Source organism: Larimichthys crocea, chromosome XIV (genome assembly GCF_000972845.2).
Source record: "Larimichthys crocea isolate SSNF chromosome XIV, L_crocea_2.0, whole genome shotgun sequence".
NCBI lineage: Eukaryota > Metazoa > Chordata > Actinopteri > Sciaenidae > Larimichthys > Larimichthys crocea.
This window is the reverse complement of record NC_040024.1, coordinates 13,301,915-13,325,157: the sequence shown is the minus strand read 5'-3', so window position 1 is coordinate 13,325,157 and position 23,243 is coordinate 13,301,915. Positions and strand designations below refer to the sequence as shown.

The window sequence follows — 23,243 nt, the reverse complement described above, 5'->3', positions numbered from 1 at the left end:
GTATGTTTTTGGAGTTTTAAAGTTTGACATGCAGAGTGTGCACAGGAGGTCTGAATAGACATTTTTACAGCACATATTTGGATCTGTCAAACATAAGAACATTTTGCAATTGTCGGTGGACCAGAGCCATCGTTAATGTTATTATTATCATCAGCCGAGCTTCTCCTGCTATATCACGAGTCAAAATGTCTGCTGAAAAAAACATCAAACGGATCTGACTCATTTGGCCGTGAAGCAGGCTGTCAGAGGAACATGTGAGACGGACAGGCATTTGACAGGGAGGAGGAGGAGAAGAAAAAGTGGAGCTGCTCATCAATCAGACACGTCGGTCAAATCCAAAATATGAAGAAGACATCGCGCTCACTGTCAATGCAGACAGAGAAGTGAAACACAGTTCATGTTCATCCTCTCTCACTCAGTTTGTTAGTTTCCCCAACGTTGATTATTATGCTGACTGTGGGATAGCATAAGTGGTTTTCATAGAGCGACCCCCAAACCAACTGTACCAGTGATTTGTGACCCGTGCTAGGCCCAGATGTCAGATGAGTTGTCCTTCTGACATGTCGTAACATTGAGTTGTTAATGTCGTTAATCTGTCATGATCACATCAGGGGTCAGAAGGCTTTTTGTTTTAAATGTAACTACTTTTTTATGTTTTGTTACAATCACAGCTAAAACATGCTTTTTGAAAAGTTTTTCATTTTGATTTGATTTGATTTGATTTGATTCAGATACATAAATACAAACATTACATACATACATGTACATGATGTATTATTACTCCTACATATGTGATCCAATATGATGATGATGATCCGGATGAAGCTGTTTTTGTGTCTGAAGACTCCCCACAGTGACGATGATCTCTGCTTTTCAACTTTTCATTTCCTCCCTTCAGAGCTACATTTGATGTCTGCTGCCTGGTAACAGAATCATTTGTACTTTACCTCTACGGGGAGGAAGCCATCACTTCCTGTCCCCCCCCTCTCCCATTAATCCACCTCTCGACTTTTTGGGCAGGAGACAGGTACAGCGGTCTGGTTAAACTGGGTAAAGTGGACGCTGCTGGGTGCCAGAGGAGGCGGGCGTCAGCTGCAGACGAGAGGAGACGTCACCCTTTGACACCCTGAAGGTGACAGCTCCACCACAGCGGAGTGTGTACGGTGTGCATGCATGCACACATGCACTGAGAGACTGGCCCGGAGTCGTAGTAGTAGTTGATTGTGAGCACGTGTGGGCTCGACGGTAATGAATTTGTGCTTTTCTGGCTGTTGTGCGCAGAGGCAAAAGGAAGGGAAGTGTCAGGGAGCAGTTAGAAAAGTCCTCCTGCCTCACCTCATCACTGTCACTCACTCCTACTCCTCTCCACCGTCACACAATGCCTTGCACCAAATTCGAACTATCACAAAGTAAACAGCTAATTCCAGATCTAACCCTAATCCTGATCGTAAGCTTAACCCTAAAAACTATTTGAAGACTTGAGAAGTGAAAAAATATCTTTTCTGATTACTACCAAGACAGACAAAAGAATCTTTGTGACGCTTCTATCCAGTTACAGCTGTGTATTACATATCATTAGAGCTTTATTACATATTTATTGTTCAGGTCTTTGGCGTCAGCTGAAGAAAATGCACGTGGTTGCTGAGAGCGGCACATTATCACTTTAAAACATGTCAAAGGTGGAGCAGCAGGCGGTGTATGAAGAAAAGATGAAGTGTTAAGAAGCTACTGAAACAAAGAAAGGGAGGGAAGTACTTCATTTCATTATGTCGTATCTTTTTAGAATTGTCTTGGAAAAGATAAGCACGAGTCTGTAATCTGGCTCTAAATGTTGGAGAAGAGGGGTTTGATGAATGTTCGGGGGCCGCAGTAACTCAGTCTTGTAGGGAACTTGTCTTGGGAACTGGTGGGTGGCCGGTTCAAGTCTAGTATGGAAGGTGGACTGTTAACTAGAGAGATGGCAGTTGGTGCATGTAAAATATTTGAGTGAAAAAAAGAATTTCCCCTATATATATATATATATATATATATATATATATAAGATATATATAATATATATATATATATATATATATATAGATATATATAGATATATATATATACATACAGCATTTGTCACAGAGCACCACAATGAAATCAAAGTTTCAAGATGAATTGTGTGTGTGTGTGTGTGTGTGTGTGTGTGTGTGTGTGTGTGTGTGTGTGCATGAGGCTGACCTCCAGAGTGACCTCCTGCTTGGCCATGGCTCTCTCCACCGTCTCGTACATCTGTGTGTTTTGGATGCCGAGGCCGCAGAAGATGGCAAACGCCTCCAGGAACTGCTCGTCGTTCCTGTTGAAGGCCTTCACGCTGCCCGACGCCTCGTCCATCTTGTTCACCAACTGACACACGCCTACACACACACACACACACACACACACACACACACACACACACACACACACACGTGACGTTGGTGTGGTTTATGGCGGGCTGCTAAAGAGGTTAGCCTATCATCAGCTATATCAGGACAGAAGGAGACGACGTTTTCTCTCTTCTCCTGTGATAGACGGTGACAGACAGATGGTTTAATCAACTGCCAAGTCTTTTTTTTTTTTTCAAAGTGCCCGCCCTTTTCCAAAGATGGTTCTGTGTAACAAGCCATCTGGCTGAGTTATCAAAATCTAGTTCAGGATTTTAGTTTTGTGCTTGTGCCAGGTTGTACTGTTGCTTTGAAAAAACATAACTGAGGTAAAAATATTTAACTCGGGTTTTATGAATGTGCTACAGAGAGGAAAGAGAGGCAGATTAACAGAATCCACCCATCACTAACGTACAGTTGGGATATTGGCTGACTGAGGCGAACAAAGACAAAAAGGTTCAGTGCAGCAGCTCGACTTTGTCCGCAGGTCCAAATGATCCAGTTGTTACCTCTGTGTAACATTTGTCCCATGGAATAATAGATTTCAAATCATGTTGATGCTATGCTGGCTTGTAATTAAGGTGTATTTGATTGATTTTGGTGAACCCGGATCATATGTTGCTGCTCCACCTCAACTCCTGATCGGCAGTGACGTTAACTGCTGTCAACTGTAGCTGCTGTTAGCTAATGTTAGCTCAGTTTGTTAGCACTCCAGGGGAGTGTTAGTGTTTGTACCGCAGGTGTTTTTTGGATTACTGGGAAGAAGAAGGTTTTTAAAGCCAGGGCAGGTGTCATGCCAGAACCAGAGCCAGGTGAGTGGGCAACGTAACCAACTATGGATAAAGCTAGTGGCGAAGAGATCATAGAGGATGGAGGAAGCTAAGACAAGAAAACTACAGAGTGAGAGAGCAAGAAGTTACCAGACAAGAGTAAATCATGGACTGACTTTTAGTCATTGGTGAGAGCTTGGTGAAATAAAAGGCTGAAAGACAGACGCCGAGCTGGGCTGACTGAGGTTGGACCAGTCAGTGATATTATCTGGCTGTTATGTCTTGTGTTGCTGCTGTCTTGATAAATCACAGAAATCTCTGTGTTGAACTAAATTAACTGGTACAGATTTTGTGTGAGTGATTGGTTCCATTATCCTAAGATGAGATACAATTACCAGTTTTTGTCACAACCTGAAGACAAGCCAGTGCCTTGTATGGACACGGGACAGAATAATGCATCTGTAATGTGAATAATGTATTCATGAGGCAAAAGAAATTACCTAGCGTGAATTAATCGTAATAAATCAAGCTGTTTTGATCTGGCTCGTGATCGGGACTGAAGCTGAAGGAGAGGCCATGAGGACCTGTTTTGTTTGATCACCGAAGAACATCCACGGTCATTAGTCATGTTCATAGCCAACTAATGGAGCTCCTGTCAGATAATTATGCTGATGATAATCACTGCGATGGATGGAGTGGCAGGACTATTCATGGATGTATCATAAAAGTGGTAATGCTGTGTTGCCTTAATGTGTTCTCAGGCTTAAGATTGGAGATTGTTTAATCATTGAAAAGTAACTGGAAAACCACAGAGACACTTTAAAGACTGGAGCAATCAGTCCTGGGATTGATGTTCACATTAATTCACACTCTCAACGGTAATAACAGTACACTATAAAGGAGCGTTTCACCACTAATTATACAGGCGTCTTATTTAATGAATCTGTGCCTCTTTAAAACCCGTATCGATCCATGCCGACAACATCTCACTGCAGCTGAGCTACTGTCATGAACAGATGAAAGAGGTGGTTTAAGGACAGGTTTAGTGCTTCAAAGGGTGCTCTGCCGAAGAGAGAGAGAGCGATGAAGAGATCCTACCTATGACTTTGTCCTTCTTGCCATTCCTGATGGGACTGCAGAGCAAACTCTTAATATGGTTTCTGGTGTGATCTGGATTCTCACTCTATCAGAGGAGAAGAGGGATAATGACTCAGTTTGAGGAGAAAGAAGAACAAAGTAAAGAAACCAGATCAAAGAAAAGATGTACTGACCGTCCAGGGGAAGCGTTGGTCCTTGGTGACGTCTGCGATGCTGAGAGGCTGCATGGTGTTTTTTACATACTGTGCGTACATGTAGTTAATCTGACTGACATCACAGTCCCTGAGGAGACAGAAACACACACATCGTAACCATGGTTACAAAACAAATATATGTGTTTTTTCACTCTATACATACCCTACACATACGTATTCACTTGAATCAAACTTTTACACTGTGTGCCACCTCAGTAAATATTAGGCTCTCCATGTACCACAGATGATAATATAAAATATAAAAATATTGTAGGCCAAACATATTCAGTTACACACAGTTTATGCAGGAGGCAGGTTTATTCACAATAAGATTGGGACCTTCAACGTCCACTTGAGTCAGTCTCCATAAGTCCCCATGTTCAAATGTCCAACTTCACAGCAGAAATAAACATGTTTACAGCCTGGTACAAAAAACAGTTTTGGTCTCTGTAGATAATTTCCCCGTTCATGACAACTGTACTGAGGGTGAATTTATACACAACTCACCTGTTCACATTATATTAATTATAATTAAGGCTTATTTATATAACGGCTTAAAGTTATGCAGAATTAACAGCGTTAACAGGTTACAGATGACTTTTGTGCAGCCAGGCTTCATTTATCCTGCATCAGCTCTTCTTTCCCAGAGCCACCACACTGAGCTCCACAACCAAAAATTTGCGTGACATTACATCAGTCACGTCCATGACATCCACTGTCCACAGTCTATGGTTTAAACCTGCTTTAATTCAGTTTCTGGTCCCTAGAGGACAGGACGACAAATACAATACTGTAACCCTGACTATTATCAACATGTTACGTTAGCAAACAGCTATCTATTTACACAAAGAGCAACATTAGCATCTATAAGAAGTCATGGCTCTGTCACCTGATTAATTTAAATTCAGTACTGATGCTCTTTAAACTCTGATTTTGTCTCTTTTGCTGCTAAAATCATCTGTGGAGCTGAAAGTTGGGTGATAGCTTTCTGTGGATTTGGATTTGTCATTTCATCCATTGGTTATATAACTTGTGATTTGCCACTTTAAGTGACTTCCTAAGAGACACTTTGATTGATTTGATTTGGACTATTTCTTCACCCAGCTGCTCCTTGGATTCAATCTAACAACCATTACAACCCTAAACCAGCTTCCATGAGCTCCAGGCTAACAACGCTGACTAATAAAACATCTGCTGGTTAATGAGAGAACTGCAGTCGAGGAACTGCACCTGAGTCCACCCCGCACCCCTGGCTCAGGTCGGAAAGCTGAAGCCGTCAGTCACGTCTGTCAGCGCTTAATAAGCCTGTTTGTTATCTTTAGCCGCTCCAAGTCCGACCACAGAGTCAGCTATAATACTGCATGATAAATGATGGAAAATGGATATATAAACATAACATGAGGTTAAGGCAAAAGCCAGTGGATTTTGGCTGTAGTGCTGCGGCGGGATGTTATGTATGTGTGTGTGTGAGAGAGAGAGCAAGAGGAAGGGAATATAAGAGAGTGTGTTAGTGGATGACGGACAGAACGACAAATAGAAAAAGTGTGTTTTGTTGGGTGAAAGAAAGAAAAAGAGACAGGAAAAGCAGTGCTGTACTGTAACTGGTTCAGGTCAACGGTTTAGTAGCAGAAGTGAATGGACAAAAGCTTGAGGATTGTCAAGCAAGCTAAAAAATGGAGGTTAAAAACCTGGAGAGGCAGTCCAAACAAGCAAACAAATCCATGAAGGCAATATGCAAAGTCCTGAGAGCTGAAAACTTCATTAAGAAACCAAAATAGCAACCTGAAGAACACTGGAAACAAAACACGAGGAGTGGTTTCAACATGGAACAATGACGAACTTATGCTGAAACCATCCATCCATCCATCCATCTATCCATCCATCCATCCATCCATCCATCCGTCCATCCATCCATCCGTCCATCCATCCGTCCATCCATCCATCCATCCAACCATCGATTCATCCATCCATCCATCCATCCATCCATCCGTCCATCCATCCGTCCATCCATCCAACCATCGATTCATCCATCCATCCATCCATCCATCCATCCATCCATCCATTCATCCATAACCGCTTATCCTTATCATGGTTGCGAGTAACTGGAGTCAAACCAAGTTGACATTGGGCAAGAGGCAGGGAACACCCTGGACAAGTTGCCAATTCATCACATCACTACATCAACAAGAAAACCCCAAACCATGACAGCAACAAAGTACCTTTACTAGAGTACAGTACCTATGTATAATTTTGAAGTACTAATACTTTAGTTTATTAGTTTAGTTTAGTTTATGCTAATTGATACCTCTAGTCCACCACCGCTTTCATTATATAGCCACATTAGCAACAATATTTACATAATGAATATTTGAGTACTTTTGCTTATGTTACTTTGTACTTTCGCTACATTTAAGTACATTTTGCACATAATGCATTTGTATGTGTACTTCACAAACGTCTTGAAAGCAGGACTTGTACTTGTGGTACAGTATTTTTAGACTATGGTAATTTTAGTTTTACATAAGTAAAAGATTTGAATACATCACTGTAGATAAGTATATGAGTGAGTGTGTGTGGATGTTTTGCTTGGTTTCCAACATCCTATCCATGAACAGTTTCATTTTCGATGACTTTAGAGCTTCAGGGTAATTATTGCAATGTGTTCTGTACAGATTGGCTTCAACTCACACACACAGTTCAGATGAACATGCTGCACAGTACGTGCATTTGTACTTGAGTTCAATTACCCAAACACGCTAAAATCCACATTTCCTTTTCCTCTCTCTGTGATTGACTTAAATGAGGCCACAGTTTAGCTACCGACATCACTGAAAAACCATGACAGCACTACGTTGGCTTTTAATTCAGGACCACAATCAAACTCCAGATTCAGAAAAAGTCAATTGCCCCACTTTGTCAACCTGAAACACTCCGCCTGTCCGATCCTGCGAAGCGGATCAACATCGGTTCAGCTCGACTGAACTTCCTGGCGCAACAGACGTCTTGTCGTTGGGAAGCCGCAGCCTGAGGTTAATGTCACTATAAAAAGCCTCCTGCAGTTCCAGCCGGTCAAAGCTAACATCCTGCAGGGCCCCTCCTCTCCCGTGCTGGAGCTGCCCGGTTTTTGCCATATCGCAGCTCTCCCAGAGGAAATCCAGCACATACACACAGCGGTATCTAAAGGCAGTTATTAGATATAAACAAGGCAGAAACAGCCATGAGAGCAGGCTGTAAAAAAAATGAGACGTTCTGGAGGACGAGACAAGATAAGACATCTGGTTTGTGTCATCCCTGACAGTGTTGGGATTTTCACAACCGCCTATTTTCCTTTTCTTTTGCCTGGTCACTTACATACTAAGCTCTGTTTGCATGCTCAGATATAATAGCTTTAAACTGCTAATATCCACTCACTGGGTTTAAATGCAGTTGATCTGTCCAGACCCTGGAAAATGTGTTAAATCTCAGTTTCAAAATATGAAGCACACTGACATGTCTGACAGGTCGATCTGTTTTACCAATAAAAAGCGGGTCACATGGGGTGCTGTTTAACATAGTCGATAGAGCGTCCGCCCCATGCACGAAGGCTCAGTCCTTGCCGTGGCAGCCCAGGGTTTGAATCCGACCTGTGGCTTTTTCCTGCATGTCATTCCCCATCTCTCTCTCCCCACATTCCTGTCACTCTTCAAGCTGTCAAATAAAGCTCAAAAAGGCCAAAAAAAATCTTTAAAAAAAGCAGGTCTCGAATGGTTTTCTATGATGTTGAACAGATTTTATGTCTGTGGGCTTTATCACTTTCAGAAGCAGGAATTAGTGTGAAAATAGAGTCAATAAAACCTGATAGAAAGATAATCTGTAGCCATTTGTCGACAAATCCAATGAAAAGATCAAACCCAACATTGTGTTAGTTTGTCTCTTCATACTTTCTGACTTCCATACTCTGTCACTCAGCTCCAAGTCCACTGGTGAAGACACAAGTTTTAAAAAAACGTATCATAAATATACTGTTTCATTTTAAAAAGGGTTCAGTAACTTTCAGCCCAACTGTTTTTTAGCAAACGATACTCAAACTGGAACAAACAGTGCATTTGTTGGGGACTATCTTCAGCTGTTGAAATGTAGTAATGCCACTAGTTTACCTACATTTCCCAGTAACTTTCTGGGTAGCATAGCTACAACATGTTCAAAATCACAACACCATCAGTAGCAGGTAGTTTTTTCCACAAAAAGCATGGCCAGTGTTACATTGCAATTTTTGTTGTTGACGGACACTATTACCAGTATATTTTTCTGTTTTGCTGCAAAATTCTGTGTAAAATTGAGCTAACGGACAGCTAGCATTACTGCAAATCAAGGGATGAACACAGAATTTTTAGTTCCTCAAAGAAACCTTGCAGGAAATGCACAAAAAGGACTGAGCTCTGAGCCCCAGAACCTTCAGGGGCGCAAAAAGCACCAGGTTCACTTTGACAAATGTTTGTGGTAATACGATCAATTGTAAATTTGCTTGGGAATGTGGGAATATATGCCACAGAAACCCAATATCAGTTAATATAATAAAGGCCTCAAGTTAGATAAGTGACTTTCGGATGCCCCGTATCTGGTTTACTCACTTACCTGGTCCATATTCCATATTACTTTGTGTTCAATGAAATTACGACACAGTAAACCTGGAGGCATGTACAGTAATATTCCAGAAACAATGTACAAAACTCACGAAAAGAGTAACCTGAGGGTTCAAAGGGACCCGAGCTTTCAACTTCATCTCATGGTCATGTTCTGAACTATCTTTGTGGCAGCTGAGCAAACTCCATCTGCTGTTGAAGACCAAGACATTCAAAGAAGTCAAAGTCTCATTATATTAAACTGTATTTACAGTTTGTCATTTCCTATCCACCAGTTTTTGATTCTTGTCAGCATAAAGAAGCTTATTCAGTAGTGGAAACTGACAAAGTACCTGTAGCTGAAGCACATGCCAACTCCTATTACTCAAATTTAGGCTGAGGGGTAGTTCCACACCTTGTGTATTATTACTATAATCATGTAATCCATCAATCTGCAGCCTGTGTGTTATTTTAGTTGGACCATACTGATGGATAAAACCTAATAGAACACCAATAAAGCTCACCCATACTGCTAAATTGGCACAAACGCATCTACAGTATACAACGAACACAACTGTACACACATGCACACACACAGGCCAATTCTGTTGCTTAGGCTGAGATTAAGATTGAATTTTAGATGCTGCGTAGCAACTGGGGGAGGCCAGGCCACCCTGGAGACAAATAGGGGTGGGAGGGCTGGGGAGGAGGGAGGGTTCTCTATCTCAATGCGTCTTAAATCAGATTAGAGCTTATTCACTCCTCCTGGCTGGAGCACCAGTTGATGTCAGGAAGCTGTGCAGCTCTAGCCCCCTCCAATCCTTTCCTTCTCATCTTGAACCTGTACTCATCGGGACTGCACATCCCTAAATCATTTGGTTGTCCGCCTGGTCACGCATCTTCACTTCTCTTCTATCTTTTTCTATTTTTTGATGATGATGATGATATCATTTATATATTATATCATCATCATTTCAAATGCAGTTTGCTGAACAAAGCCAATTGTGTTTGTGTAAATCTAATTTGCAATAAGCAGGAACGTTAGGTTTCCTCCAAACAACTGTTCATACCTGTACCAAATGACCGTACTTGAATGTAGGACAAACAGCCTGCCTTCACAGAGAGTGGTGAGACGTGATCAGTTGTACAATTGGGTATAATGATGCTCATGCTGGAAGAAATGGTTAAATGAGGAATAAAAAAAAGAGCTTGAGAGAGAACAATCCCTGCCTGCTATCTCACCTCCTCACATCTCCCCTGCCTAAAGTGAGAATGACTGTCAGATTGTCTGTTACAGAAAGTTACAATTCACCTCACGTCTCCATGCACTGTAGTAGAACTGCTACTCCCACATATGCAACTAATACAGCTGTCACATGCAATAAGAGTGCATGTAGACCGAAAAACCAGTGTCTGTGCGTGACGGATGATTGTTAGACCCTCTTGGAAAGGTCTCGGACTCCCTCCAAGATAGTAAAAAGGTCCACTTTATCACGATAAACAGCTTTTGATTGAGGAGCTGTCAAATCGACCCTAAAGACAGTGTATATTGAGCCAAAAGAGCCTGGCTAATGAGAACAAGAGCTTTGAGCTGAAAGTCTGCGATCAAATGTCTGGAATTTGGCTGGTGAAGAAGGTGGATTACCTCAGAAAGATCCCACAGGGCTGCAAACCAGCCCTGCAAACGTATGAGGATTGGATTGTCTTTTCTTTTGCATTTCAAAGTGACTGAATGGGCATAATAAGACTTTCAGTACTGCCAAAACATTGCCTTGCATCTGTTTTTTGTGGTTGTCCTTCTGTGAATATATTAATATATATGATCAATCCTTGTGCCTGTTACACAACTAACACAACATCTCAGGGCCTTAGAGGTAACGAAAAGGGTAGTTTGCAAATTCAAGGAAACATTGGCGCTATTAACTGGTGGAGTATGCCTCAAGACTAATCTGCAGGATTTTTAATTTAATAACGTGTTTCAGTTGAGGGTGATCGCCTTACCTTTTGGGGGCGTCTATGACTTCACCCAGCTCTTCATATTCCATGTGAAAGACACTGGAGAAGGAGTTCTGTGAAAAGAACGAAAGCAAGTTTATTTGACTGAGATATTACAGTAAGGGATATAGGTAGAACTTGTGTGTGTGTGTGTGTGGGGGGGGGGGGGGGGGGGGGGGGGGGGGGTTACATGTGCTTGGCATAATGCCATAGCATCAGGTTGCAACCAGGGTCTTGATTCTGACCTCAAAAAAGGTCTTCCGTACCTTGCTGCAGGTCCATCCTCTATGTTTTCTAGTTATATAAGCTTCCTTATATCATTCCCTCCAATTAAGCCCTTACGGCTAAACCCAAGATCCCCAAAAATCGTAAGTTAAGCAGTTGTAATGCGCACACTGCCTACAACACGTCTCCAAGCATGAAAAAAGGGTTGTTGATCTATTACCCAACAAGCCTTGCCAGAAGGAGAGTTTATTTCGACATTCCAGCGCTCCTTTCGCCTTTCCCCCCCCTTATAGGGACTTGTTTTCTCTCAACCTGCACTCCCAACCCCTTGCAAAGGATCCTTTTTCCATTTTTAAGAGGTGGGGACAGGATGTTAAAGATGGACGAGGCTTCTTCGTTTTGGAAAAATTCGCCCCCCTACCCTTGCGAGCACATACACACACTTTTGTTCTGTGGCATTAGTTCACCCCGATCTATCTAGGTGAGAGTAATAAAGCTGTTTTAAACAGAAAAACGACCTGGCAATGTTATGACATTTATTGGGGTCTCTGGCAAGGGGGAAAGTTTATAACAGGATGACACGAGACAATGGATTTTTTTCCTGCATGTAAGAATATTGAAATAAATTGGTCTTCTCATATTCCTTGGCACAATCAGTCAAGATTGTACATGTCAAGGGAGTACAAAGGAATGGCTCGTTGGTAATATCTGTAGGGGTTTACACATGCAGTTATTAGTCAGTGGGAGATACATCAATCTCATGCATTCCGCTCATGATATATCATAAAACCCTCATGCATTATCTCAATCTGTAACACAACACATCCGTGTGAGTTATATGTTTAATAGTGGATCCGAGCGTTGGAGCAAGAAAACAAAAGATAAGATATCTAACTGACCCACATCGGTTTTTCAAATGCTTTCCTTTCTGGTCACCACTTACAGTCATACAAATAAGTATGGTCCGTAATTTGACATTGTTAGACATTGCAAAATGATTCAAAGGAACAGTTCAGGCTGAAGGGTGGTTCAACACATTTGTGGATTTGTTTGAAATGCCTCAACAACTATTACATGGATGACCACTGAACTTGGTACAGGTTAAATGATGCCCAAAGGATGATATGTGATAACTTCGCCATTATCACCATGCCAAAATTTCAATAAAACTTTGGTTTATGATCAAATACTTGCAAACTGAAGCCATTCCAAATAGCCCAAACTTTACTTGTATGTAGTACTAATGAGCAAACGTTGTTTTGACATGACATGAGGACACCATATTTTGTCTTTGGCCTTCATCAGGGTCTTGATGTGATTTTGTTCGCCCATTGTGAGTATCTTGAGTAACTTCACTACTACTATTTCTAAGGCGCATGGTCTAAGGTCCATGGTCAAAGACCACAGGCTGAAAGGCGTCGGCCTCACAAAATATTTGTTTTTGTATTTGAATTTTCACTATTGACTATGAACATCTGCATTTAGCTCAAGGCACCACTATGTATAACTACAGTGAGCTCTTTGGCTAATCATGAAATTGCCTATTTCATTGTTTAGGTAGGAGGAAAGGAAGATAGACTGGGGTGAGTGGAAGACAGAAAAACAGGATGAAATAAAGAGGGAATAGAAAACAGCAGGTGGTTAAACAACTGTAGAGATTGGTAAAACGTGCGCACATACTCACACACACACACACTGCCTAATACATTTCAGGACACCTGAAGCCGATCCAAGAATTATTTCTACTGGGGAGAGTTAAACAGTTTAGAAGAACAAAACACTCCCACTGGCGATCCAGATGTCAAACCCTATCACATAACAGTTACACACTTAAACCCAAAACACACACATTCATGCACGCACATCATACAAATGCCAGCACAATCAGACATGGTGCATTATCCACAAATGCAAACAGATACTAACAAAACACATGTGCACACACAAATTATTGCAACTGCACAGTGCAAGTACAATGCAAAAACATCACATACATACAATATAGTGTAAGTTATATTGAAAACAAGCATACACACATGACTGTTTCTAAACATATGCCACACATTGCAGTAAAGTGAAGTGAGCCAATACAGGCCAAACTCTTGAAAACTCTTTTGTTATTGTTGGTACGGTCAAGTGTTAAAGACCAGCACTGTCATTTACAAGACTTCCTACAGGAAAGCGCCTTTCCTCGCGGAAAGGTTCCGATAAAATCCACAGACCTGTGGGTCCTTCTTGAGAAACTACAGACATTTAATGCTGACACCTGTATACAGTGGGCCGTCTCGCAGATAAGGCCAGTAAAAGTTCCTGATCTCAGAGTAAATGTTTAGTAAGGAAAGAGAGAGAGAGAAGGAGGAGGAGGGGTATAAAAAGAAAGAGAGACAGCTGGTCTGGCAACCCTGAGGTCATGAGAGGGACAAACACACACACACAGTATAATAAAGTGGGTTGTAACAGAGCCAGTAGAGCTCAGAACACACATAAAACATCCTGATTCATCATTTTAAAGAGTTGGTTCACCCAAATTACAAAATAAATAAACACAATTCTAATTTTCCTCTCGTGGTATAACCACACAGTTTTGGTTTGTATTAGTCCAGGTTGTGAATGGCTTTAGATCTACCCCAACAAAAAGGAGGTGGAAGGTTCTGTTTGTGGTGTTCACAGAAGTGAAAATTACATTTATTTACATTTACACTTTGTTTAGCATGTATAATGTTAACCGTGTTGACCATCTTAGTCGTCGTTAGTTATACAAGTAATTGGTCATAGACCAAAGTATTGGACGACTAAGAAATGTTGCCCTGAAGATGGAGCTAGATGAAAAGTGGATCACCAAAGTTCTTGAAATGAATCCTGGGGGGGGAATGAAGGTCTGAACCAAATTTCATGCCAACCCATCCAATACTTGATGAGACACCTAATTATAACCTCTAATGTCAACTTCATAGTGGCATTAGAGAAATTTTAATGGGATCACCAGATTCTGCAGGGTTCATCCTCTGCTGATCATGAACATCTCTACCAAATTTCATGACAATCATCCAGTTGTTCAGTTGAGATATTTTGGTCTGGATGGAACCAAGTGAAGGACCAACCGATTGATCAACAGGCGACACTGCTACCCCTTAGAGTCCTACTACTGGTATGGCTTAAAATGAAAGGTACTGAACTACATTATGACACAGGACCCTTCTATTAAACAAGACCTCAAAGTTAGGCAAAAATGCAGTATCCACCTTAGTGGCTTAACCAGTTCTTTAGTGCAGCATATAACCAAACAAATTACCACAAATTAATTGCCACACACTACCTAGGGCATTTGGAGGCCCTGAGTGTCTGGCTGCCTGATTAATAATCCAGTTTTGGGAATCAGTTTAAATAGGGAGTATTTTTTTAGTAGAAAGCAGTTCCAATGGAAACTCCTCATAGTGACATCTGAGGATTATTCCGATGAACCAGCACCTTGTTTCTTGCTTGTGCTGTTGATTTTTTATGTCAAAATTCATTCCCATTGAATTGGACTGAAAGCAAAAATCGGATACAGATATTTCAAAATGTGAGCACATAAAATCAAAACTATCACTAGGGCTATGTACCACAAGAGGCAATATGATTTGTGTTTTATTAAGTTAAAAGACTTTCTCAGTCCTATTATTCATCTTGACTGTATTTTGAATATATCTGTTATTAAAAGTTATTCTGGAACGTTTATGAAAGCTGCTTTCATAGCATGGACATTGTTTAAAACAAGAGCCTGCGTCTCAATGGATCTAACCTGGTTATAATAAATACCAGACAAAGTTAAACACCAATGTTTTGCAACCTAATACAAACCACTTCAACAGCATTGCATTCCCCATCCAGTTAAAGCAAACCTTAACACAAATGTGGAATGGTGAATTGGCTATGTAGTTGATACTTTGTGAAACCAATATTTCGAATAACATTCAGTACAGTCAGCCATCAGCCCAACGGAATGATTATAAAAATCTTGTTGGGATTGGTGGTGAGGTTGGAAAGGACTGCAGTGCTGTGATGTAGGTAAGTGTAGATAAACTTACACTGAATCCTGTTGATGGGAAAATATTACTCCAGAGATATGAGACATCCTGTATATCTGAATATTTACCAAATAAACAAGTGACACATTCAACAAAAATATTTCACCCCTCTTTGTTAAAAAATGTAACTAAATAGCATGTCCACCCAACACCCACACATCAGCTGCTAAACTGGTAACAATGTGCATTGAAGTGGACATTTTATGGCACCAGTACTTTCAATAACACACCATTCCCTGAAAGTATTTATAGTTACTTGACAGTCAGAACAACAGACCTGTCAGATGCATCATTACTTGTTGAAAGGGTCATGGATGCGGGTAATAAACGTTTCCAAGTGTTAGTCAAACTAACATTAAGAATGGCTTGTTGTTATGTTCAAGCATGTGCTGTGTACACAGTACAAGTACACATAAACATGTCAGGCCTGAAGTAGGCAGTACTCTCTGAGAAACAAAGGTTCTTCAAAGGTTCCTTATTATTTAAAATAAGTGTTTAATAAGAGCATTTCAGAATATTGAACACATCATGCCTTCACTGCTGCTTGCTTGAATGTAAAGGTCTTTGCATTCAAGGACTAGACAGTTATTTGTTACTGTGTATGCCTTTTGAATTTAAAGTCTAACCACCATGAGCTGGGTTCTGCTCTGAGAAAAAGTTGTAATAAACATGAATCCTTTAAAAAATACATAAGGATCTATGTATAATCCATTCAACAAATTTCATATATATATAATTTCCTGGTAAAACCCAATAAAAAGCTGAACATCACTTTTTCTAAATAGATTTTGATAGATTATATATCCACACTGACTTAACACATTTCAACTGGTTCCACATAACTCCTACCAATTTAAACCCATTTACATAAATACAAACAAACAAAATCTGACAGTCACATGATCCCTGTCTCTAAATGAACACTCTGATCATTGTGCGGGAAGTCAACAATTTCTGACTCATACATCCAAACTGATCATAACCAACACTAAATTGAAACTGTTTAAATAACTGAAAAAACAACCAGCCATACAACCATTGGTGGGTCTGGTGTTTTACCCCAAGAACCTACCAATAGCTGCATGACCAAGAAAGTTCTCCGAGAATGAATGATGTTTTAGTAAAAAAGGTTCCTCTCAGGTATCATGCACTAACTCGAGCCTAAAAGGATAAACCCTAGTAGTTTCCTTTCCTATAACAAAATCAGAGGGTTCTTTGATTACCTCTGCCCCAGACAACAAAGCCATGTGGAACCCTCCATTTTCTGGGTGGACAGTTTCATTGCACATATATTAGCTGTGCCATTTTCTCCTCTCGAAATTACCCTGAATCACCACCTTTCTTCTAAAGCACTGCTGTTTGTGGTCCAAAACTATGGTAGAGCTCTCAATTTGCTGCCGTCATTTTGACCACCACACACACACACACACACACACACACACACACACACACACACACACACACACACACACACACACCACTTCCTCTATGAATACAGCAAGCACAGAAAGAAATAATTAGAAACCCTCTGCCGAACAAAGAACTGAAAGTCCTGGTCCTCTCAAAAGCCTTTTTTGAGGTTTCGTCCACATCGCATGGCCTTCATGAAGAAATAAGTAATGAAGAAATGTAACCACTTTTGACAATGAACCACATTTAAATGAATGCAGTCATCATTTGCTGAGGAATTCTGTGAGATGTGGTTGAAATTTTTGAAAAAGCTAAATGGCATCAAATATTGGAAGCCTATCCCTCCCAACTAAACAACTAAAAGTAAGTGATCATCCCTCACTCTAGATTCTAGGTCTAATCATTCCATCACTCTGGATTTGACGCTGTAACTGTGTGTTGCGTTACAAGTGACGCAAAAGAAACTTTGAAATCCAATATGAGCGGTCAGAACTGAGACACGTGTGTAGAAATCCAATTGGAATCGCATGTTTAACCACCTCAAAATGTGGCTTGGATCTGCCGCATGTCATGCGGTTTTTTGCTGTTCTGACTTTCTAAAAATCAATTTGGATACAAGCTGGATATGCCAAAAATATCAGATTTGGGCTGGCAGTCTGTGTTAGTGCTAACACAATCTGCATTTGACACTTGAGAAAATTGAAAGCAAATGGTTGAACAGCTAGATTTGGTGGAAAAGGCTGTGTTCTGTGGGGAAGATCTCAACATCTTCTGTTCCAGAAAAATGAAAATCTCATTCAAAATCCTGCTGGCATTTGTAACACCGCTAATGACTAAAAATCCTGCCTTGGAACAGAACCTCTATACTAATGATACTATGCTGTATCATTTTTTATTTGCTTTTCTGATTTTAGTGGCCTTTTATGAACACCATTTCCCATGAGCCTTGGACATTTGCAGGCGAATTCATGGGTGAGTCAATGGGCTGAGGTTGGTTACCTATCTGTAACAAGAGTAGGACAGAGGACTGAGCGATTCAAAAGGTTTTAGACAACAGAGATTCATGTAAGTAACCACTCTAAATGTTCATGGGAACTGTAGTTTTTTGTGTGCTCGCAAAATAATCTTTGGTTTAGCCAAACGTCACAAAGGTTTCAATTTCGATTTCTACTGGGCATGTTTGCAGCGTGTTCTGTGTGCACCACAGGAGCTAACTGTATCTGTTCTAGTCAATGTTTCAAACCCCACTGGAACCACCATGGTACGCTTCAGAAGTGTCCCTGAAGCGGATCTCCACCAGGAATACACAACTGTTCTATTTTTGACGGACACCGCAAGCAGCCCTCGTCAGTCTGCACAGAGCAGCTCGAGCTGACAGGAAGTCAGAAACACAAACAGCATAGAGAATCTGGTCGATTTTCAGAATAAAACACCCTGTGCACGCTTCCGACTGTCAAAACAAAAGCAAAACAAATGAACTATGTAGCATATTTATATATTCAGAAACACATAAACCAGGTAAATATTTACAGGTGTGGCAGGCAAAACACTTCACTTCTGAAACTCTTCTGGTGAGGTTGGAAGTCGTGTGGAGAAACAGCTTCACAGACGATGACCACTGGGTTTTGGCATTAGAGTAAGTGAAGTAAATCCCAGGAACACGCTTCGATCATGCTAAACTGAGAGGGATTGCAAAGAGTTTAAGAAAAGATGAGATTCAGCTCTCTGTTCTTGCACTAATAAGCAGACTGTGATAAACTAACAGTGATCAGGACAGCTGGAGGTAAAATAACACGTGAGGACTAAGCCTCCTTCAGATCAGTTTCCTGCAACAGGACAGGACAAAAAAAAAAAAAAACATAAGACCACAACACAATTTTGATCCATTACTCAAACACGAGCTTGAGTTCCTCTTAAATTACTGCAAAGTACCACCGAGACCACCTATACCCAACCATTAAATGGAGAAAGTGAAAATTTGCTGCCTCATCCAAAAGCCTTATCTGATGTTTTGCTCATGTGGCCTGGAAAAATAGAAAGCAGCGAAAAACCAGAAGAAAACTGTGTCATTGACCACAACCATCGCATGCCAGGAGCAGCTCGAGTGCTGCCGGAGACACACGGTCACAGTATACTTGTCCTGAAATGTATATGGACAAAAACGTAGATTTCCACATTCCCTTTCTATTTGTGTATGAGTATTAAAAGTTTTTAGATGTTCCTTCATGTTTGGATTAAAATAATGATTAAATATAAATTGTAGATGATAGTTTCTATGTAGACATGAGTTGATTTTAGAAGCCTGGCACCTATGGAAATGTAGGAAAACTGTAAGCGAGCTCATCTATCAATCTCCCTCTGCGTGTGACAGTTAATTTGCTTCCTTTTCCGGCGTGCTCTGTGTGTGTGCGTGTGTGTGAGTGTGAAAGTGTGTCAGTGTGTTTTTCAGGCACTGAACGCTCCTGAGGAGGACAAGCCAAAACAAATGTTAATGCCCACAGAGGACTCTAACAGTGTTATATGTGTGTGTGAGTCAGTAAAGGGAAAGAGACAGTCAGTGAGAAGTATTTACATCCGAACACGGCTGGCTACTGTTCCGTCTGCTCTTCATATAAAAGTGATTTGCAAAACAGAAACTCTGCATTTCCTCATGCTGTCAGAGCGTCAGAGGTCTGTCTGACACGACTCATTATGCTGCTAAAAGCTGCTATTCATTTCCTCCTGCTAAACTTCATTTTATTCCATTTCAGGGGAAACAAAACAGCCGTCGATTGTTGTAGACATCAACTATAAAGCTGTGAGCGGCCGCTTATTTTGACATGCCGGTGGTTTCCTCGAGATCGGCCGCGTCACGCCATATTTTTTACTGTGAATCACGTAAAAAAGGTAAAAAAACCAAGTCAAAATATGATGACATATATATGTTCTGCAAACTGTGGCTTCGCTCTGACTTTTAAAGGCTTATGTTAGCAGTGATATTTTCAGATGTCCTTTAAGGCATTTTTTCAAATGTCTTCACAGTGGAAAGTGGAATAGTCTATATTTTGGTGTATTGCTGTGTAGATTTAAACCACTTTTGCACAACATGTAAAATTTGTACATCGTGAAAGTCAAGTTGAGTTATCTTCAGTCTAAACGTCATGACAGTTCTGTAAACTATACCATGAAAAGTGACACTATATTTTTGGGTTAAATTGTCCAACTCTAAAAAATAAAATAAAATAAAATAAAAAAATGTCCAAGTCTAACTTTATATAAATTAGTAAAAATGTAAAAAAAAATAAGTGTAGTTGGTGTCTGTTATATAAAAAAAATTGCAAGCTGCTGTAACTGAAGCAGGTTTGACTGACTTTGTGGTGTAGTTGCTGATTGCGACCCCTTCGCCTCACAATCTACTTTCGAACGTGAAGGCAAAACTATAGTAGGCGCAAGCTAACTTGAAAAAACGCATCTAGATGGTTAATAAATCACTGGAATCTGAACGGTTTCTGCAAAACATGTGAAAATTTTACATCGTGAAAGTCAATCTAAATGCAGACGATCGTTTATGATAGAGTCATGACAGTTCCATAAACTGTGTCATGAATAGTTAGACCATACTGAAGTTGGTGTTTATGTTTGGGTCAAATTGCCCAACTTTAACTATATGTAAATTAGTGAAAATGCAAAAACAAAACAAAAAAAACTCCAGGACTTATTGTTTGATATAACAAAACTAACAACTATTCTGTGCTCCTTTACACCTTTCTCAGCTTATGTCCTCCTCTGTAAGTCGCTTTGGATAAAAGCGTCTGCTAAATGCAATGTAATGTAATGTAATGTCTGCTAAATGCAATGTAATGTAATGTAATGTCTGCTAAATGCAATGTAATGTAATGTAATGTAATATAATAAAACTGCAAACTACTGTACCTGTTTGACTGTGTGTGAGAAAGAGCAGGTTTGAGTTTATGTTATATAACATGTAACTGGAAATCTGACCTGTAGATTACAAAAAGTGGCAGAATATGTTTTAGAACTGTAACACAAATACAAATACAACACGGTTATATTTGGAGTTTTCTTAAGAACACATTAAACAGAATAAGATGTTCAGAGCTGCTGTGTCTATCAGCTCATTTATTATGTCTTTGAAGCAAAGCAGCACAGACCAAAATGAACATTTCAGCTTAAACTCTTAAATAATCGGATTAATAGATGGATGTATCACCAGCTGTATGCAGAATCTGTTTTTTAGATAAAACCAGCTGCTGATACAGATGCTGAACAGCTTCTTCTGTGAATGCAGTGATTCAGTAACAACAAACCTAACCTTCACAGTCTGTAAAACTCGTCACCCCGGCAACTGGCGCAGGCAAAGTAAGTTTATCTAAAAGTTTGATGTTATGCAAATTGAACATCCAGAACTTTTTGAAACATGACAGCAAACAAATCACGCTGCGTTCTTGTTTCGACAGTAAAGCTTGAGAGATTTATTCTCTTCATCTCAACAAGTTGTCACTCCAGCACTGTTCCTTCACATCATTATCGTTCACTCATTCCGCTGCCTTCCCTCTCCCCGTCGGTACATTTGTCACTTTCTTATTTTGTCTTGACAGCTTATTCTCGCCGCTCCGTGTAGGATAATGTATGCACACAGAGACACTTCACATCTTAAACTTCATCTTTGTTTTGTGCTGCTAAATCCTTCATTGTTCAGCACTGGTGGTGTAGCTGCTGATTGCAAGCCCCTCGCCCCACCCTGTCCTTTCAGCCTTGAATGAGAAACTATAGTGGGCGCAAACCAATGAGTGAATCTAGAGTCAGTGTTTAGTTTGTGTGGTCTGGGCTACTGTTGAAACATGGTGGGAGGACCTATCTGTAGATATAAAAGGCTCAATCTGATGTACTAAAAACACAACAATTCTTATTTTCAGGTGATTAAACACTCATAAAAACATAGTTATAGATATTATATTGCATTGTGGAAAATATCTCATTGGTCAGACAATGTTTGACAGCTTCACAGTAGAGATCTTCACAGGTCCGCCCAAAACCTTGAACCCAAGACCTGACCACATTTTATAAGGTCAATCAGGTGTGGGTTGTCGGTTCTATTGCCGTGGGTCTTGGGTAATACCCAAGTGGATCCAAGAAGACCCGGCCATCGGTGGCCACAAGGTGGTACCAAACGACTTACGCGAGCAAGTGTCCCTACTCAGGAGGTGAAGGGTCAGAGAGCAAAGGTCAGGTTCGTCTCAGCGAGCACAGATGACAACAAATTAGTGATGCCAGCGTTAGGCACAGCAGCAAACAAGCTGTTACTATGGTTTAAAATGGCAAACAGTCGAAGTTATCTTGATGCTCGATGCAACAAAACTGTGAAGCGGATTCTAAACGCTGACCTCAAGTGGACTTGCTGAACTGAAAAGATGTGTGGATCCGACGTGCTTTACTGATGGATTTCACCAGCTTACTTGGGGGTATAAAGTTTTGTTGTGATAACTTAGAAATTAATGATAACTTGTTAACGTTAATCAGTTGTAAAATCGGTGGGACCATGTCTGTGTCTCCTGGCCGGGTTAAGATCTGACTTTTACACAAACACGAACGAACATGTTGCGAATACTTGAGTGCGCGCGCGCGTGTGTGTGTGTGTGTGTGTGTGTGTGTGTGTGCTGACCATGGAGTCTTCGTCGGCGATGAAGACAGTACAAGCCTCAGCCTGCATAAACGACAGGATGGTTCCTGCGATCTTCCTCAATAAAACCTCCAGACACTGCTGCTCCTCAAAGATGAGACTGGCCAAGTCCAACAGCACCTGCACACACACATTCAAACACAGAAGGACACATCTCATTCAGAGTTGTGTCTATGGGCACACATGTCTTCAAAAAACCATGCAAACACTCACCTGATTGCGTCTGTTTTCCAGCTGCGACGTCTCGTAGAGCTGAGCGTTGTGCAGGACGATGCCTGAAAAGGCCAAATAAGCCGAGAAGTCCTGTTAGGAGAGGAACAGAAGAACACGTGAGCGCCGCATACAAAGAACGAAGAGGAAGAAATGACAGGAAACAAGACAGGCATGGAAAAAATATAAATCAAAAAAGAAGGCGAAGAAGGAGAGATGAAGATGACAGATGATATGAGGAAGGTCATGTGCAGGTGGAGAAAGATGGAGTGAGATAAAGGAAGACAGTTTTATATGCAGTGTATCTGGGGGGCTTCAGAGACACGAGTTTGACACCGGTCAGCACAGCTAAGGTTCTGTTTCTGCTAACAGATGTAAGGCAATCTGTCAACACTTTGGTCAAGAGCAATGGAGCTTGCCAAAGACATTTTCTTTCCTGAATTTAGACACTTCCAAAACGTGGTTCTTTGTGAACTTTTACTAACCTTTTCATCTTGGTCAGTGAAGGCACCGTCTTCCCCACATTTTTTATTGATAGCCTGAGCCACTCCAACTACCTGTGAAGGATAAGGTGGAGGGAACACAGAGAGG

General features: G+C 40.8%; 1 protein-coding gene across 4 annotated transcripts in view; it reads right to left on the bottom strand.

Moving 5' to 3' along the window:
* pde5ab (phosphodiesterase 5A, cGMP-specific, b) overlaps positions 1-23,243 on the bottom strand; it is an 85,167-nt gene that overhangs the window by 21,580 nt on the left and 40,344 nt on the right. For all 4 annotated transcript variants that reach the window (XM_019261035.2, XM_019261036.2, XM_010738522.3 and 1 more), the window contains exons 5-11: positions 23,138-23,209; positions 22,656-22,745; positions 22,425-22,562; positions 11,067-11,134; positions 4,444-4,552; positions 4,271-4,355; positions 2,218-2,393 (exon numbers count right to left, since the gene is read on the bottom strand). In XM_019261035.2, the coding sequence (XP_019116580.1) occupies positions 2,218-2,393; positions 4,271-4,355; positions 4,444-4,552; positions 11,067-11,134; positions 22,425-22,562; positions 22,656-22,745; positions 23,138-23,209 (738 nt within the window). The remainder of the gene's footprint in view (positions 1-2,217; positions 2,394-4,270; positions 4,356-4,443; positions 4,553-11,066; positions 11,135-22,424; positions 22,563-22,655; positions 22,746-23,137; positions 23,210-23,243) is intronic.